The sequence below is a fragment of the Lithobates pipiens genome, unplaced genomic scaffold, assembly GCF_037356315.1.
Source record: "Lithobates pipiens isolate NorthernLeopardFrog02 unplaced genomic scaffold, aLitPip1_a1.2 Scaffold_1, whole genome shotgun sequence".
Lineage (NCBI taxonomy): Eukaryota > Metazoa > Chordata > Amphibia > Anura > Ranidae > Lithobates > Lithobates pipiens.
Genome location: NW_027507685.1, coordinates 73,942,759 through 73,963,269, shown reverse-complemented (window position 1 = coordinate 73,963,269; position 20,511 = coordinate 73,942,759). Strand labels below are relative to the sequence as shown.

The window sequence follows — 20,511 nt, the reverse complement described above, 5'->3', positions numbered from 1 at the left end:
TAAAGGAGTGTTCTCTGAGAGAGCTTACTCTGAAGACAGTGTTCCTGGTAGCAGTAACAACTGCCAGGAGGGTCAGTGAGATGGAGGCCTTATCAGTCAGGGCTCCCTTTTGTGTTATCTTTCCGGATCGGATAGTTTTAAAGACCGATCCAGCCTTTTTGCCGAAGGTGGCATCCAGCTTTCATAGAAGCCAGGAAATTGTTTTGCCCTCCTTTTGTCCCAATCCCTCCGGTGAGAAGGAACTAAAGTTTCATTATTTAGATGTTAGGAGATGTATCCTACACTATCTGGAACTGACCAAGGCATTCAGAAGGTCAGATTCCTTATTTGTTTTATTTTCCGGGGCCAGAAAAGGTTGTAAAGCGTCCCGGCGCACTATTGCTAGGTGGCTCAGAGTAGCCATTGAGCAGGCTTATTTAGTTGCAGGGAAAGAAATCCCAGTGGGTATTAAAGCACACTCCACTAGAGCTATGGCAGCCTCCCAGGCAGAAAGAGCGGGAGCAACGCCAGAGCAGATTTGCAGAGCAGCAACATGGTCCAGCTATTCCACTTTCGTAAAACACTACAGAGTGGATTTGGTGTCGGCAGGTGAGCAAACCTTTGGGCGAAAGGTTTTGCCAGCTGTAGTCCCACCCTAACTGGTAAGTGCTCGCTTATCCTCTCATAGTGGCTGTCCTGAAAGACGATTAGGGAAAATTAGAGTTACGCTTACCGGTAACGTCTTTTCCAGTAGTCTTTCAGGACAGCCCTAGTTCCCACCCGAAAATTGGGGGGGAGTCTTACAAAAGACCAGAGCGCAGCAAGATAATGGTATTTGATAAATATGTTATTAATGTGTTCTTGTGTCTCCCCAGCTGGCCGGAGGTATTCTCGATATAAACTGAGGTCCGGCAGGGGAAGTAAGAATTTATGGGCTGGCGCAGTGTTTCCAGAGGAAGAGGAGGAGTCTATCTCTCATAGTGGCTGTCCTGAAAGACTACTGGAAAAGACGTTACCGGTAAGCGTAACTCTAATTTTTTACTATCCAAAGTTAAAACAACAAGGGCAGAAGATGTAATAGATGGAAAGAAGAAAAAAATGACTGAAGTTCCCTGTATTTGGTTAAAAAAACATCTCGCTACTTCCCCCACCTTATCCCTAAACACATACCTGTCTGTTCTCACACTTCAGCTGTGTCCCAGCTGCAGCCCCGTTGTCTCTTTCTTACTGGATTCATGTATACAGAGCTTCATTAAGGCTTTATGTACACTTGGCCATGATGTGCCGCAGCCAGTGGTCAAAGTGTTCCTATCCTGAATGCGATTCTTCTGCATTCAGGAGAGGGAGGTTAAGGCTTCATGTACACACAGTCTACTTTAACCGCTGGCTGCGCCAAAATGCAAAACGGAACAAAATTGCTTATCCTGAATGTGATTCTTCTATGTTCAGGAGAGGGAGGTTGAAGCTCCCGTAACTCTGGTAAGGCTTCATGTACACTAGTAGCTGCTAAACTTGCGTTTAGGAGCTTTTGGCATTTTTTTTTTTTTTTTTTGCCAAAGCTCTTAAACTCCACGGCATAAAAGCCTATGTGTCAATGTACACATAGGCTTATAGCTGGTCTAGGAGCTTCTGCAGTTAGGGGAGCTTAAACCTTCCTCTCCTGAATGTGAAAGAACAGCGTTTAGGATAGGAACGTTTTGCTGTGGCAGTGGTAAATGTAGTGTGGATAAATAAGAAGGTGAATATAAATCTGCCCATCCAAATAACCATAAAATATCACCTTGTAGCGCTAGGGGGGTCACGGACACTGATGGTGTGTGGTGAAGGCTTTACCATTACTATATGGACACTGATAAGATTTGCACATGAAAAGGATTTGATTTTTCAGATTTTTTCCTATGGACTATTGTTTTTGTTTGAAAGGATATAAACACTTGCATTGTATTATTATTTTGTGATTATCACATTGAGTTTGTTATTCACAAATATATATTTTCTTATATCTGGTTCTAGATATGTTTTCGTGAGAAACACAAATTATTGTTTGAGGGGTAACTTTAATGTGATTATTTTTTACACTAGTTTAGCGCTACAAGGTGATATTTTATGGTTATTTGGATGGGCAGATTTATATTCACCTTCTTATTTATCGATTTATATATTTAAGTAGCAGCTGGGGGAGGGGTTGTGTTTGGCGCAGTGATGATACACTTAGGTGGCGATTTTTGAGGTGTGTATCGAGTTTTATATAGGTAAATGTAGTGTACCTGAAGCCTATGGGGGTTATTTACAAAAGGCAAATCCACTTTGCACTGAAAGTGCAATCGCTCTCAATCTAAGGGGTAGATATGAAATGAGGGGAAGCTCTGCTAATTTTATCATCCAATCATGTGCAAGCTAAAATGCTGTTTTCTATTTTTTTTGCATATCCCCCTTGGATCTAAAGTGACTTTACTTCCGAGTGCAAAGTGGAATAACCCCCTATGTGTACATGGACACAGGCTTTTATGGAGTTGAGTTTAGGAGCTTTGACAAAAAAAAACACCATAAGCTCCCAGCTGTGCTGTACATGAAGCCTAATTTGTGTTTTTATGTTTGAGTAGAGCTCGGCTTTAATTTACTGTTTGAAATGTTTTCTTTACTCTTGTCAGGTTGGCTACCAAATCCGCTTTGAGAGCAGTCGTTCTCCAGCCACGAAGATTGTGTTTCTTACAGAAGGTTTATTACTTCGTCAGATCCAGAAAGATTCTGACATTCCTCAGTACCAGGTTCTTATTGTCGATGAAGTTCACGAGAGACATCTGCATAGTGACTTTCTGCTGGGAGTCTTGCGAGGGCTGCTTCCTCTGAGGCCTGATCTGAAGGTCATTCTCATGTCTGCCACAATAAACATCAAACTCTTCTCTGAATATTTTGACCAGGCGCCAGTTCTGCAGGTTCCAGGAAGACTTTTCCCTATACAGGTAGTTTGTTTGCTTCTATTTTGCTCAAGTTAATCTAATAGGTTCACACTGAATTTTACCAGATATTTTTTATATTTCAGGTAATTTATCAGCCAATTCCTCAAGAAGAAGCGGTGTCAAAGTCAGAGAAACTAGACCCCAGACCTTATCTTCGCGTGCTTCAAGCCATCGATCACAAATACCCTTCAGATGAACGTGGTGACCTTCTTATCTTCCTGAGTGGGGTGACTGAGATTAGCACAGTGCTAGAGGCAATACAGGTCTATGCCACCCACACCCAACGCTGGATTGTGCTTCCACTGCACAGCACTTTGTCCATTGCAGAACAAGATAAGGTGAGACTATTGCAATACCCATTCTCTTACTTTTTACAAATCATTTTCTTAATGCAGTCAGATTAAGGCCCCTTTCACACCAGCGGACCGATTCAGGCAGCCCCGATTGGACCATCTATTGTTCTCTATGGGGTGGCGGATGTCAGAGGACATGTGTCTGCTGTCACCTGCCAGCATCCGATCTGGCCTGCAAAAAACAGAGGGATGGGGATACGTTTGTCATCTGTATGGCGGATTGGATTGGATGGAAATGGAAATGCAGCCTGTGTGCGTGTTCGCTCTTCATTGCGGAGTGGACATGGACCTGTCATCCACCTGCTCAGCAAGGATCAGTAAAGAGATCCCTCGCTGAACAGGTGGATCCACTTGGATGGATCCCCCCCCCCCCCACATATGAAAGGGGCCTAAAACGTTTGGTTATTTTAGTTCTGCTCTTCTTCCCTTTTTTTTTTTTTTTAAATATTGTTTTATTTATGTTTTTTTGCAATATATGCTCCACAAATAATTGTTGTTTTACAAATAAACATTTATTACATGAAAAAGGATTCGCAGAGCACATTGGGTTAGCAACAGAGATAGCGGACACAAATTTCTCTGAGGATCCATTTTTCTAATTTATATTTTGGGCATCTTTTAAAGGGTGATTCACTGCTCTTGCTCAATGGGCATATAAAAAGATGGCTAGGCACCATTGAGGGCGCAAAAAGAGATCGCTGTTCTGTTCTTTTTCTTTTCTTTTTTTTTTTTTATAAAAAATTTTTTATGCAGTTTATTCTGATAAATATCATTTTTTCTACAACATGCAAACACCGCTGATCGCTCAGTTCTCCCCTCCTCTCTGAGCAGACAGCTGTGACTGTCAGCCAGTGGCTCTCTGCTGTCCTCTCCAATGCTCACTGGATAGCTGAGCTGTTAAGAGAGCTGGCTCAGTCTCCCAGCGACTCGCTGAGAGGCTGAGCCAGCTGCCAGTGCTGGGTGGATTTTGACTGTAAAGTTTGGATCAATCCAGCACCTAAACCGGCTGAGTGACACCAGAAAATGGGTCACAGGAGTGCAGAACAAACTGCAGCCCTTTAAACCAAAATAGATTTGGCCATACCTCTATACTTCTCCTTTTAAAGCTAAAGTTTAGCTAAAAAAATATATGCCCTGCATCTTTAGTCACTTACCTGTAGTGAAGTATGTGTTCCATATTGTGCAGGCAGCAGGATACTGTTGAAACCTTCACTGCAGGAATGCCTGTCCTCTTCCTGGCTCTGACCTTCAGGGGCTGCAATAGTTAACAGCTTTGGATCTTCAGGTAGAATAGCAGTTCAGATTGTCCAGTGGAGATGCATCCTCCCTTCCTTCTCTCCTTGAGAAAAGTTATTTTAATTGAATACTTCTTGTAATGTGATTTGTGAATAGGGGAGAGTATATGATATAATCGTATCATTGTTGATAATGCAAGGTCTTTGTTCTTGTATTTATCCTACCCACAGGTTTTCGACTTGGTTCCTCCTGGGGTCAGAAAATGTATAATCTCCACTAACATTGCTGAGACCTCTGTCACCATAGATGGAGTAAGATTTGTTCTAGACTCCGGTAAGTAGTCCTAGGGGGTTTATTTACTAAAACTGGAGAGTGCAAAATCTGTTGCAGCTCTGCATAGAAACCAATCTGTTTCTAGGTTGTATTGCCAACGATTAATTGAACAAGCTGAATTTAGAAGCTGATTGGCTACTATGCACAGTTGCACCAGATTTTGATTGCACCAGTTTTAGTAAATCCCTCCCATAGGATAAATGTATTAGGTAGGAGTGTTTTTACATTCGGTATTTGAGCCTGTGCAGAGTAGTCTGTTCTTTGGAAATGCAATATGGTTCACTTCATTTACATGCTATATGTATGCATCTCTGATTGCATGCCTGTTGGATCAAGGATGTCCTGCATATGCTGTCCACACAGATGGTAAAACTGAAATATCACTGAAATGTGCTCAATTAACATACATTTCATAAAATATATACTTTTTTAAATTTAGTTACAACATTGCAAATGCTAAAAAATGTCTAGTGTCAGAAAACCCCAAAATGTTCTATGTGTCATTTGCTCTAAAATGAATTGCTTTTACTTAATGTTTCTTCCATTGCTATGTTTTTGTATAGTAAATGCCTTGTTGATTCTGAGATTTCCCTCTACTTCCTTATTCAGTGTGGCAACGCTGTTCTAATTGATCCACATCTTCACATCTGTTGCCTCTCTCATTGCGCATACTCCAGTTTTACTCCAGTTTTGCCCCATGAAAGCACACATCCCAAGTATCCCTTTTAAAGTGGTTGTAAACCTTTTACAACCACATTTTACTACAGGCAAACCTATAATTAGGCTTACCTGTAGCTACACTGGGTATCTCTTAAACCTGCACGGTTTAGGAGATGTCCCTGTATTTGCATGTGCTGACATCACCGGCACATGCGCAGTTAAGCAAACTGAAGCAATGGCGTGTACGTGCCGATTCTTCAGTTAGACTTGCCGTTACCGGCGGCTCCCGTTCACGTGCACGGGAGTGACATCATTGTGGCTCAGGCCAATCACAGCGCGGGAGCCTCGATACCCGGAAGTAACCCCCTTGGAGAGATGTCTACCACTGGAGCGGTGAACGTGGACCGCTGCTGGAGCTATGATCTCAGGTTATTTTTTTATTTATTTTTTTATTTATTTTTTCGCCTTCCTCTGGATCAATTGTGGGCATAAAATTGGGTATTTGGATTGTACGGTTATTTTTTTATTTTATTTGTTTTTAAGGTTGAACTGGATGGACTTGTGTCTTTTTTCAACCTGACTAACTATGTAACTATGTAGCTAGCTCATTATGTCTTTGTCTTGCAGATTATTATTATTATTTTTTATTTTTTTATTAGGGTTTACAACCACTTTAAAGCAGGGGTCTCAAACTGATGGCCCTCCATTGCAGAACTACAATTCCCATGAGGCATTGCAAGACTGACGGTTGCAAACATGACTCCCATAGGCAGAGACATGATGGGACTTTTAGTTCCGCAACAGCTGGAGGGCTGCGAGTTAGTTTAGATGCACATGTTTCTCCCTGTTGTTCATCGGGTGTTTGAAGGCATTGGCTGTGAGATCTATTCAGAAGTGTAATCAAGCAACTGCTCAGCAAACTGTACAGTTAAAGTCAACCACCCAATGGCCAAGAGGAAAGACCCTGCAAGAGATTCCGGGAGATGTTCTTTAATTCTCAGAGGATCACCACACACTGATTCACAAACGAATCCCCACCTCAGTATAGGATAGTAATGTGTGGAGGTACATGAGCTTTATCATATGAAAGGTATTTGAACTGATTTAAGTATTGTGATTTATGGCCAGTTGTTTATTAAATCTTGGGTAATGCAATAGAGGTAGTTCCATTGGGTGTACAGACAGTTTAAAGTGAAAGTCCACAGTTGGTAAAAAAACAAAACAAATGGTAAATGTAGCAACATTGGTCTCGTGATCAGTGTGCTTTTACTAATTTTTTTATTTTATTTTTTAAATGAAGTCTGCAGAGTATTACACCCGTGATCATTGTGCAATGCACAGGCAATGTTTTCCTCCTAGTCTAAGATCAGCATAGAAATGTATCTCCCACATGCTCTGCATAGTGCCACTGCCTCAGTGGCAGTTGAGACGTGGTTGTTGCTTATAAACAACGATGGACTTGAATGACATGACTGTGCAGATGGAACCATGCACAGCGAAGCTGAATTTAAATAGAAACTGATTTCTACATGGAGAATCACCCTGCGATTCAGGTAAAGGGATGCGGGTTGGGTTTTGGGCATAGTGTACAGCAGGGGTCTCAAACTGGCGGCCCTCAAGCTGTTGCGAAACTACAAGTCCCATCATGCCTCTGCCTGTGGGAGTCTTGCTTGCAATGCCTCATGGGACTTGCAGTTTTGCAACAGCTGGAGGACCACCAGTTTGAGACCCCTGGTGTACAGTATGTGTCCATGCTGCATGTTCCATTGTTAATGTGAGTGTAACGTGAATTTTTATTTAGATTACAAAACATATTTGTTCTGGAGAAGAAGGGTTGTAGTTCTGTGCTATGGTGACAATGCTCCTCCTCCATAGATACAGTACTGTATTGAGCATTGCCTCCCCCCAAGGACAGAAAGTATGTTACTGGCAGAATCACCAGCTAAAAATAAAGCAAAAGAATCCTAAAAAGGAAAACTAGTGCAGTCACCACATCTGAAGACTGGTAAGCTTCAATATATTACATCTTTGTGATTGGGTTTAGTTATAGTTTAATAGACTGTATAACACATTGGATGTTACCGGTATGTGCATCTGCTGTGGTTAGCCCGATTGCCCATGAAGCCAATAGCTGATTACATTATCACTAAGGCTGCATTCACACCTGAGCGTTTTGTAGCTTGAAGCTTGAATAATATGTAATAATACATTAATAAATAACCTCTAACCTTAAATATTAAATACATTATTATTAATAATAATAACAAACGCCCAAACTTGAACAAAAAAATACATTCATTATAATAATGTAGGGTGTTTAGTTGATTATTATTTTTTTTTTTAAGTGGTAAGGGTTAAAGGTTAATTATTTATTGTTACTTAGTACCTATTGAATTTATTTATTTTTGTTTTATTTTTATTTGTGTATTTATTTTACATGTATTTATTATTATTCATATAATAAAAATAAATAACCCTAACCCCAACGCCTAATCCTAACCCTAACCTAAACTGAACTCAAACCACTTACTGTAATGAAAAAACATTATAATAAATGAATAATAATAAGAAGAAATAAAAGCTAATGGAAAAGCTAAAAAAGGCTGAAATACCTAGCAACAAATGATGCAACAGATATTTCTCTATTGGCCAATAAAAAAACGCCAAAGCATACAAACGAGCAAAGGCGCTACGCTCAAGTGTGAACGCAGCCTTACAGCTGAGGGGATATACCTTCTAATACTTTTTTATTTGCCAAGTAACTTTGATATTAACCACCTTCAGACCGGACCATTTTGCTGGTAAATGACCAGAGGTCTTTTTACAACTTGGCACTGCGCTGCTTTAACTGGTAATTGCGCGGTCATGCAATGTTGTACCCAAACAAAATTTGCGTCCTTTTCTTCCCACAAATAGAGCTTTCTTTTGATGGTATTTGATTGCCTCTGCGATTTTATATTTTTTGCGATAAAAAAAATGATATTTTCTACTTTTTGTTATTAGAAAAATCCAATAAACTCAATTTTAGTCATACATTTAGGCCAAAATGTATTCAGCCACATGTCTTTGGTAAAAAAAAAGTCAATAATTGTATATTTATTGGTTTGCGCAAAAGTTGTCACATCTACAAACTAAGGTACGTTTTCTGGAATTTACGCAGCTTTTAGTTTACGACTGCCTATCTCATTTCTTGAGGTGCTAAAATGGCAGGGCAGTACAAAACCCCCCCAAATGACCCCATTTTGGAAAGTAGACACCCTGAGGAAATTGATAAGTGGCATGTTGAGCCCATTGAATATTTTATTTTTTTGCCTCAATCGATTGAATAATGACAAAAAAAATTTTTTTTTTTTTTTTACACAAAGTTGTCACTAAATGATATATTGCTCACACATGCTATGGGCATATGTGAAATGACACCCCAAAATAAATTCTGCTGCTTCTCCTGAGTATGGGGATACCACATATGTGGGACTTTTTGGGAGCCTAGCCGCGTACGGGGCCCCGAAAACCAAGCACCGCCTTCAGGCTTTCTAAGGGCGTAAATTTTTGATTTCACGCCTCACTACCTATTACAGTTTTGAAGGCCATAAAATGCCTAGATGGCACAAAACTCCCACAAATGACCCCATTTTAGAAAGTAGACACCCCAAGCTATTTGCTGAGAGGCATTTTGAGTCCATGGAATATTTTATATTTTGCCACAAGTTGCGGGAAAATTACAAACTTTAATTTTTTTTTATTTTTTTTTCACAAAGTTGTCACTAAATGATATATTGCTCACACATGCTATGGGCATATGTGAAATGACACCCCAAAATAAATTCTGCTGCTTCTCCTGAGTACGGGGATACCACATATGTGGGACTTTTTGGGAGCCTAGCCGCGTACGGGGCCCCGAAAACCAAGCACCGCCTTCAGGTTTTCTAAGGGCGTAAATATTTGACTTCACTCCTCACTACCTATTACAGTTTTGAAGGCCATAAAATGCCAAGATGGCACAAAACCCCCACAAATGACCCCATTTTAGAAAGTAGACACCCCAAGCTATTTGCTGAGAGGCATGTTGAGTCCATGGAATATTTTATATTTTGCCACAAGTTGCGGGAAAATTACAAACTTTTTTTTTTTTTTTTCACAAAGTTGTCACTAAATGATATATTGCTCACGCATGCCATGGGCATATGTGAAATGACACCCCAAAATAAATTCTGCTGCTTCTCCTGAGTACGGGGATACCACATATGTGGGACTTTTTGGGAGCCTAGCCACGTACGGGGCCCCGAAAACCAAGCACCGCCTTCAGGCTTTCTAAGGGCGTTGCAGTTTTGAAGGCCATAAAATGCCAAGATGGCACAAACCCCCCCCAAATGACCCCATTTTGGAAAGTAGACACCCCTAAATTTAGGGGTACACTAGTGAGACTAGGTAATAAATGGCGGGTGCCCTGAAACTATAAAAAAAATAACTAACCAATCAGCGTCACCTGTAACAGTTATATGGTGATCACTGGTGAAAGGGTTAACTAGGGGGCAATCAGGGGGCTTTATGCGGTAGTATATGGGGGTCCCTGGCACTATAAAAAGCTGCGGCGAACCTAAATACCTACCTGCCTAACTAGCGTCACCTGTGACACTAATACAGCGATCAGAAAAACGATCGCTTATTAGGCTGGGTTCACACTGGAGCGATGCGGGAACGCCACGAATCCGCGGCGGGTTCCCGCATCGCATGCCTCCCGGCGGCAGTTCACACTGCCCTATGCGAACTGCTGGGAGTGTCAGTGAAATGTTAATGACACCCCCAGATCAGTTCGCATATCGCAGTGCGATCTGCAAACTCGGATCGCATGGTGTGAACACCCATGCGATCCGATTCTGCTGCGGGCCAAAAAAAGGGTCCCGTGCGAATTTGCGGCGGGTGTGGCGGGTGCGGCGAATGGCTGAACTTGAATCGCACAGAGATCGGATGTGATTTGCACTGCAGTGCGGTGCGAATCACATTCGTTCTCATAAACCGCTGCAATGTGAACCCTGCCTTAGTGACACTGGCGACGGGGGGTGATCACGGGGTTAAACCTTTATTGGGGGGGTTAGGGGGGCACATTAGAACTAAAGGGGGCTAACCCTAACTGCCCTAACAGTTATTACAGTCACAAATGACACCAATGCAAAAAAAAAAAAAAAAAAAAAAAAAAAAAAAAAAAAAAGCTATTGGTGTCACTGTGACTGGGGGGGCAGGGGTAATTGGGGGGTGATCGGGGGGTAAAGGGGGGGTGTGAGTGTGCCTGGCATGTTCTACTGTGTAGTGTAGTGCTTGTGCAACTCACCGATGCTCTCTCCTCGGTGCCGGAACGAAAACTACCGACACGGAGGAGAGAATACATCACTTCCTCTCCTGTGTTTACATTACAGGAGAGGAAGTGATGTCACCGGACAATTTCATTCGCCGGGAGCGATCGCGAGGGGGTGGCCATGAATGAATGGCCGTCCCCTCGTCCGGGATCGCTCCCGAACGAATACCGACCGCCGCAGGCACCGGGCGGGGGCCCGATCGGGCCCCCGACCCGCGGGAGGCAAGGGACGTACATGTAAGCCCTTATGCCTGCCCGTGCCATTCTGCCGACGTACATCGGCGTGCGGCGGTCGGCAAGTGGTTAAACATCTTGCAGCTTTCTTTTTTCAATATTGATTTCTGCAAACTTGTCCTGATTTGATCAGAAAGCGGGATCACATTGCAGTTTGATTTGTATTATGAGTATTTGTTAGCATTTGTGCTGCTTTGTAAAAAGTAGTATTCACCATGTACAGGCAGCAGCATTTCTTTGCCAGGAAAGCTTTTTTCAAACCATAGCATACCTAGTTTTTGTCACTTGATATCTGGTTGGTTATTTCTGGTACTTTTGGTATTGTAGGGAAAGTGAAGGAGATGAGTTTTGATCCCAAAGCTAAGATGCAGCGACTACAGGAATTCTGGATCAGCCGTGCCAGTGCTGAGCAGAGAAAAGGACGAGCAGGCAGAACCGGCCCTGGTGTATGTTACCGTCTGTATGCAGAATCAGATTACGATGCTTTTGCGGCATATCCTGTGCCGGAGATTCAGCGCGTGGCCTTGGATGCTCTTATACTTCAGGTATCTTTTGAATTCCGTATGTTTTAATCAGCTAGTGACCGCTATTAAAGGACATTTCCAGACTGATATATAAAACACTTCTAAAGCTGAACGTGAGGCAGATACTTAAAAACGCACCATCTAACCTATTTATGTATTCATTAAAATGTATTTTTAAATAGTGCTTATTTAAGTATCTTAATTGTGTCATAAGGTTTACTTTCTGTAAACCATTGTGTAGCACAAGACATCCTGAGACAGACAGATCTCTCTTGGGTTGTACAGGACTGTTGGTCCTCCATTGTGAACATGCTTAAAGTGATTGTAAACCCTCTCCCACAACTTTGTCCCATGTAAATCAGCATAAAAAACCCTAATGAACACTGCATGTAGAGATCTCCTTACTTGCTTAGTATTGTTTTAATCCTTGTTCTGTAGAATGAAGTCACTGAGCATGCCCAGATCTCCCCTGATTTAAGGCACACTCTCTAGGTCTTATCTATCTGTAATCCGGACTTCCTACGACACAACACTGAACTCTGCTAATCATTCAGAGCTTCCTCCTACACACCATGTGACATGACATACAGTCTAAACTTGGCCATTACTGCAGTCTTATCAGCTGAAGCTGATAAGTCTGACAAAGGGAAACAGACATCGGCACAAGTAAATGCGATTAAATAAACAAGTAAGCTATGAACAGGGAAGCAGGGTTGCCATAGAAACGTTGGGTTGAGAAGGAGGCTTGGTTAACAGTACAGGAAGTGCTCAATGTAAGGGCAGAAATACACTCCACTGTGGACTCAGAAAACAATACTGCTGCCTAACCCCTGGAAACAAGTTTTTTAAAGTTTCTTTAAACAGTAAGTAACATGCGATTTGGGCTGGATTACAGTGGCTATAGTCTGATAATGACTTATTATAATGGATTAAATGAAAAGAAGCATCAGAGTAGGAGAGTTTGCTTCCTCTTTAAAGGAGTGTAGAGCACATGGATGACTTTATGTTGTTGCTCTTTTGAATTATGGTAATATTATTTTTTTTTTTAATATTATCATCCAATCAACAGACAGGGGTGGGTCCCTTTCCAAGCTATATCAGTTGGAAATATAATATTACTTTTTCACTGACACTAACCAGCTGAATGTTAAAATCTGACTTCCAATAGAAAGGCTGGCTGTCAAAGCTAGAAGCAGAAGAGGAGAAGGTACTTAGATCCGCTCTGCAGGAATTTAGGCTTAGAAAAAGTGTTAATTTTATTTATTACAGATACTTATATAGCGCTGTTCATTCATGCAGCACTTTATATTTATAAATAAAATATATAATATTACATTTATATCAGTCCCTGCCCTCAAGGAGCTTACAATCTAAGGTCCCTAATTTGCATTCATACATATACATACTAGAGCCAATTTAGACAGGAGACAGGTAACCTACCAGCATGTCTTTGGAGTGTAGGAAGAAACCGCCATGCTCAGAGGAAACCCCTGCAGGCACAGGGAGAACATGCAGTCTTTGTGTAAGTAGTACTGTGGTAAGGGTTTGAACCAACGACCCTAGTGCTGCTAGGCGTAAGTCCTAACCACTTGGCCCTATGTGCTGCCTGCAGTAATCAAACATATAGTACAGCAGTATTTGGTGGATAAAGTGAGCCTGCGTGTTTTATTTGTCTTATCTGGTTAGGGTTAGCCTGGTTTATTAAAATGCATAGTTTGCTGTTTTTATGTGCTTATCCTTTGGGCTACTCCTAGCAGCCTCAGTTTTAGGGCCCATGCACATGGCTGTGGCTGGCAATATAGTGTAAATTCTGGCATATGCACATTATCATAAGTACCTGCATAAGCATACAACTCTGGGCACAGAAATTTTCCTCCTGAGTTATACACCTTTACACACATGTACAACAGGAAACAAATAAATCAAGTACGGCGCTGTCACATCCTATCCAGTTCCTCCAGAATACCTCTGCACAATATATATTGCTTGTTACATCCACTCTGGGTGTTGCTGCTCTTATTAAAGTCCACTGGGTGGCAGACAAACCTAAAAAGCACAGAGAAACAGAGCGCACACCAGCCCTAGTGCATTAAAGTTTATTTAACTCAGTAAAAGGTTAAAAAAGCCAGGTATGTCACTCACAAACATCCGTTGAGTAGTAGCATTGGTATTTACAGCCTCCACTGTTGCCTCCTTCCCCGATTTTAGGCTCCCTGCAGTAGCTAGCAATACGGATGGTTAAGTACTCAGTTCGCTTGCTGGCTGCAGGTACACTCTCTCTCCACGCCTCACACGCACGGACCTGCCGGCTCTGGATGACGTCACTCGCAACGGGGGGCGGATCTCTCAACGTGTGTACTGACTCTGACGCTGGCTATAACTGTTCCCAAGACAACATGTTTCGGAGGCGTGGCCTCCTTCTTCAGGTGACGCCCTAATGTGTGCTTACAGCATAAATACGCTGACACCCTCCCCGCCCTCCCTGCTAGTGCCAGTCACAGGGAGCCTAACATCTAGGGGAGGAGACAAGCCCATCTACCAATCAAGAAGAGCAACAAGGATATTATAAGACTACTATTACAATCATAGCTATTAGAAGTTCTTTCAATGTATATCTGCATGTAACCATAACAAGGAAATAAAATAAAATTATATTATATATACGGTACATAAAATTAAGATAATACTAAAAACTGAACCAACAAAATTAGTATATATAAAGAATTAAATTAGAAAAAAGAATTTTATATCAAATTAAAAATAAAAATGAAAAATAAAAAATAATAAAATAAAAATTAAAAATAAAATTAATATAAATAAAAATAAAAACAAAAAATGTATATAATTATATACATATATATATATATATACATACACATATATACATGTACACATACATACATACACACACATGCACCTAGAAAAATTTTTTTGCAAATGGATGAATGAACTATATGAATTTTTTAAAAAAGGATAAAAGATAAAAAAAAATTGAAATATATATATAAATTAGAAGTCTATTGGAGGGGACTAGTACAGATGGGTTTCTGAGATATATAGATATATAGATATATAAATTTTCTTCATATGGAGACAAAAGCTATTTCTTTGTAGCAAGTGTATATATATACATAACAAATACATCATATATATATACATTATATTATATATAATATACAAATATTCTGCATATATATCTCTCTCTGTATATACTTGCACCTCTGCATACCAGCATGCATGTTATCAGCTTGAACACTCCTTTCATCTGGTGGGCGGTATAGATAGCCTAGGGTTATATGAGGGCCCCAATTTCCAGCTCCTCGTTTAGCCCTTCCGGTGCCATACTATTTAACGTAAAAATCCAGAAGGATTCACGTTTGCACAATCTGTCAAACCGTTCACCCTCCGGTATGGACATCGGAATGGCTTCTATACCAAACAATTCTAACCCTTTGGTGCTACCGTCATGCTTGTGTTTAAAGTGGCGGGGTACACTATGTTTCTCTATTTTCTTCTCTATAAATCTCCTGTGTTCACCGAAGCGAGTTCTCATTTCGCGTACTGTCCTACCCGCGTAGAGGAACCCACAAGGGCACCTTAGCCCATAGATTACAAACTGTGTACTGCAACATATGAATTGTTTAATCTGAAACTTACGGCCATCCTTGCAGCTAAATGTTGTTAATCCATGTGTGATAAATCTGCATGCCTTACATTTTTTACTTTTACATTTAAAGCTGCCTATAATATCAAAAAGCTGGGGTATAGTACGCATATTTTGATTGTGACTTTTCACCTTTTTGATACGACTGGGGGCAATAATACTCTTTATGTTTTTAGCGCGTCTAAACACTACCTGAGGTTTTTTTGGGAGAATTTTACCCAAAATTTTATCCTGGCCCAAAATAGGCCAATACTTTTGTACTGCTCTCTTTATAGCCCAGTGTTGGTCATTAAAGGTGGTGATAAATGGTATATCACGCTGATCTTTTTCCCACATATTTTCCTTCTTGTTATCAGGGATTCCGTTCATATAGCGGTTTTTTGCTTCTTCTATTTGTTTTTCTTCATATCCCTTTTCCAAGAATTTTTTAGACAATATGGCCGCCTGAGCTTCATAGTCCTTAATATCGCTACAGTTTCTCCGTAATCTACAGAATTGGCTATGGGGTATATTTTCTTTCCATCTGGGATGGTGGCAGCTCTTACGATGTAAATAGGAGTTGCCTGCTGTTTCTTTAAAATGTGTTTTTGACATGATGTTACCATATGTGTCATAGCTAAGCTCAAGATCCAAGAATACTAGTGACCTAGCATCCACTACATAAGTAAAGTGGATGCCAAAGGTATTGTTGTTACAGTATGAGACAAATTCTTGGACTAAATCCAATGTCCCATCCCAGATGATAAGAATATCATCAATGACCTCCCATAGTACACTAGATGTTTAGCAAATGGGTTATGCTGCCAAATACAGAATTTTTCCCAGTATCCCATAAAGAGATTGGCATAGCAGGGTGCAAAATGCGCGCCCATTGCTGTGCCTGCCTTCTGCCTATAATATTTATCCTGGAAAAAGAAATAATTATTTTCTAAAGCAAACTGGATACACTGGCATATGAACTTAGACTGATTAGGGTTCATAAATTCTGCTTCAGATAGGAAGTATTCGACTGCCCTTAGTCCACCCTCATGGGGGATTGATGTATAGAGTGAGCTGACATCAAGAGATAACCAGAGGTACCCTGATTCCCACTTATACTGCTGCAACGTTTCCAACACATGTGAAGAATCTTTTATATATGCAGGAAGGGAGGTCACCAAAGGTTGTAAGAACACATCTACATACTGAGACACTCTACTAGTGATACTGTCCATACTGGCTACAATGGGTCTGCCAGGTGGACATATCGGGTCCTTATGGACCTTCGGTGTATGATAGAAATATGGCGTTTTAAAATAGTTGGTTACAAAGAAATGTTTTTCTGATTTTTGTATTAATCCTTGAGTAAAGGCTTGATTCATCAAGGTTATAAGTTCCTCTTTATAGCCTTGCAGAGGGTCATGTCGGAGTATCTCATAGGTAGCGCTATCCGATAGGAGTCTATGTGCCTCCTTTAGGTATTCATCCCTATCCTGGATCACAATACCACCTCCTTTATCCGCCATACGGATCACTAGGTCTCCATTTTCTTTGAATGCCAACAACGCCTCTCTCTCCTGTTTAGATAGATTATGTGTGTTCATTTTGCCATGCTGTGCCTCGCATATTTTCTCAAAATCTGTATACACCATGGCACAGAATGTTTTAATATATTCATTTTTCACATGATGTGGGTAAAATGTTGACTTTGGGCGGAATGTGGACTCAATGATCTTATTGGCATAAGGTGTAGATATAAATGCCTCCGTCTCCATTCCCCCCTCCCATAGTAGATCCTCAAGGATATATAGAGCTTCTTCCTCTGCTTTATTAATTATAGTGTTTCCGCAAACTATTTCAGGAACACTTTTAGATTCTTTTTGGGTATCCCTTAATTCACCCATAGTTATATTCCCATCCTTTTTTGGATTTTCATCTATTTTTGAATCTGTTTTTATTTTTGAATCTGGTATTTTTCTTTTCTCGGATAGGGGAGGGGGGTGCACTAAAAAATAGCGGAGGATAACATTGAGCATACTGGGGAGATGATCGGTAATTTTTTAGTGCACCCCCCTCCCCTATCCGAGAAAAGAAAAATACCAGAAGAAGGAGAGGAACTAGAGGAGGGGTTAGAGGGAGAAAACAAAAGAGTATCAAAAAGAGGGAAGATAGAGAACCAAAATCTACAGTAAAAATCTTCAACCTCTCGTCACATATACTAGCAGAAGGTGAGATCAGTCTTTTGCAGAAAGGCTTAAACTTTGCCCCAAGCAGTAATGCAAATCTATTTGAGCTATTTAAAGATCTACACAAATATATTAGAGATATCACGGTGAGGCGTTTCTTTGGTCTAAAAACAGATTCAAAAATAGATGAAAATCCAAAAAAGGATGGGAATATAACTATGGGTGAATTAAGGGATACCCAAAAAGAATCTAAAAGTGTTCCTGAAATAGTTTGCGGAAACACTATAATTAATAAAGCAGAGGAAGAAGCTCTATATATCCTTGAGGATCTACTATGGGAGGGGGGAATGGAGACGGAGGCATTTATATCTACACCTTATGCCAATAAGATCATTGAGTCCACATTCCGCCCAAAGTCAACATTTTACCCACATCATGTGAAAAATTAATATATTAAAACATTCTGTGCCATGGTGTATACAGATTTTGAGAAAATATGCGAGGCACAGCATGGCAAAATGAACACACATAATCTATCTAAACAGGAGAGAGATGCGTTGTTGGCATTCAAAGAAAATGGAGACCTAGTGATCCGTATGGCAGATAAAGGAGGTGGTATTGTGATCCAGGATAGGGATGAATACCTAAAGGAGGCACATAGACTCCTATCGGATAGCGCTACCTATGAGATACTCCGACATGACCCTCTGCAAGGCTATAAAGAGGAACTTATAACCTTGATGAATCAAGCCTTTACTCAAGGATTAATACAAAAATCAGAAAAAAATTTCTTTGTAACCAACTATTTTAAAACGCCATATTTCTATCATACACCGAAGGTCCATAAGGACCCGATATGTCCACCTGGCAGACCCATTGTAGCCAGTATGGACAGTATCACTAGTAGAGTGTCTCAGTATGTAGATGTGTTCTTACAACCTTTGGTGACCTCCCTTCCTGCATATATAAAAGATTCTTCACATGTGTTGGAAACGTTGCAGCAGTATAAGTGGGAATCAGGGTACCTCTGGTTATCTCTTGATGTCAGCTCACTCTATACATCAATCCCCCATGAGGGTGGACTAAGGGCAGTCGAATACTTCCTATCTGAAGCAGAATTTATGAACCCTAATCAGTCTAAGTTCATATGCCAGTGTATCCAGTTTGCTTTAGAAAAGAATTATTTCTTTTTCCAGGATAAATATTATAGGCAGAAGGCAGGCACAGCAATGGGCGCGCATTTTGCACCCTGCTATGCCAATCTCTTTATGGGATACTGGGAAAAATTCTGTATTTGGCAGCATAACCCATTTGCTAAACATCTAGTGTACTATGGGAGGTACATTGATGATATTCTTATCATCTGGGATGGGACATTGGATTTAGTCCAAGAATTTGTCTCATACTGTAACAACAATACCTTTGGCATCCACTTTACTTATGTAGTGGATGCTAGGTCACTAGTATTCTTGGATCTTGAGCTTAGCTATGACACATATGGTAACATCATGTCAAAAACACATTTTAAAGAAACGGCAGGCAACTCCTATTTACATCGTAAGAGCTGCCACCATCCCAGATGGAAAGAAAATATACCCCATAGCCAATTCTGTAGATTACGGAGAAACTGTAGCGATATTAAGGACTATGAAGCTCAGGCGGCCATATTGTCTAAAAAATTCTTGGAAAAGGGATATGAAGAAAAACAAATAGAAGAAGCAAAAAACCGCTATATGAACGGAATCCCTGATAACAAGAAGGAAAATATGTGGGAAAAAGATCAGCGTGATATACCATTTATCACCACCTTTAATGACCAACACTGGGCTATAAAGAGAGCAGTACAAAAGTATTGGCCTATTTTGGGCCAGGATAAAATTTTGGGTAAAATTCTCCCAAAAAAACCTCAGGTAGTGTTTAGACGCGCTAAAAACATAAAGAGTATTATTGCCCCCAGTCGTATCAAAAAGGTGAAAAGTCACAATCAAAATATGCGTACTATACCCCAGCTTTTTGATATTATAGGCAGCTTTAAATGTAAAAGTAAAAAATGTAAGGCATGCAGATTTATCACACATGGATTAACAACATTTAGCTGCAAGGATGGCCGTAAGTTTCAGATTAAACAATTCATATGTTGCAGTACACAGTTTGTAATCTATGGGCTAAGGTGCCCTTGTGGGTTCCTCTACGTGGGTAGGACAGTACGCGAAATGAGAACTCGCTTCGGTGAACACAGGAGATTTATAGAGAAGAAAATAGAGAAACATAGTGTACCCCGCCACTTTAAACACAAGCATGACGGTAGCACCAAAGGGTTAGAATTGTTTGGTATAGAAGCCATTCCGATGTCCATACCGGAGGGTGAACGGTTTGACAGATTGTGCAAACGTGAATCCTTCTGGATTTTTACGTTAAATAGTATGGCACCGGAAGGGCTAAACGAGGAGCTGGAAATTGGGGCCCTCATATAACCCTAGGCTATCTATACCGCCCACCAGATGAAAGGAGTGTTCAAGCTGATAACATGCATGCTGGTATGCAGAGGTGCAAGTATATACAGAGAGAGATATATATGCAGAATATTTGTATATTATATATAATATAATGTATATATATATATGATGTATTTGTTATGTATGTATATATATATATATATATATATATATATATATATATATATATATATATATATATATACACTTGCTACAAAGAAATAGCTTTTGTCTCCATATGAAGAAAATGTATATATCTATATATCTATATATCTCAGAAACCCATCTGTACTAGTCCCCTCCAATAGACTTCTAATTTATATATATATTTCAATTTTTTTTTATCTTTTATCCTTTTTTAAAAAATTCATATAGTTCATTCATCCATTTGCAAAAATTTTTTTCTAGGTGCATGTGTGTGTATGTATGTATGTGTACATGTATATATGTGTATGTGTATATATATATATATATATATATGTATATAATTATATACATTTTTTGTTTTTATTTTTATTTATATTAATTTTATTTTTATTTTTATTATTTTTTATT

At 40.1% G+C, this 20,511-nt stretch overlaps 1 protein-coding gene across 1 annotated transcript in view; it reads left to right on the top strand.

Moving 5' to 3' along the window:
- Positions 1–20,511, top strand: part of DHX34 (DExH-box helicase 34) — a 78,501-nt gene that overhangs the window by 9,427 nt on the left and 48,563 nt on the right. Inside the window, exons 3-6 of the mRNA XM_077456315.1 lie at positions 2,631–2,942; positions 3,023–3,277; positions 4,759–4,861; positions 11,436–11,653. Of these exons, the coding sequence (XP_077312441.1) occupies positions 2,631–2,942; positions 3,023–3,277; positions 4,759–4,861; positions 11,436–11,653 (888 nt within the window). The remainder of the gene's footprint in view (positions 1–2,630; positions 2,943–3,022; positions 3,278–4,758; positions 4,862–11,435; positions 11,654–20,511) is intronic.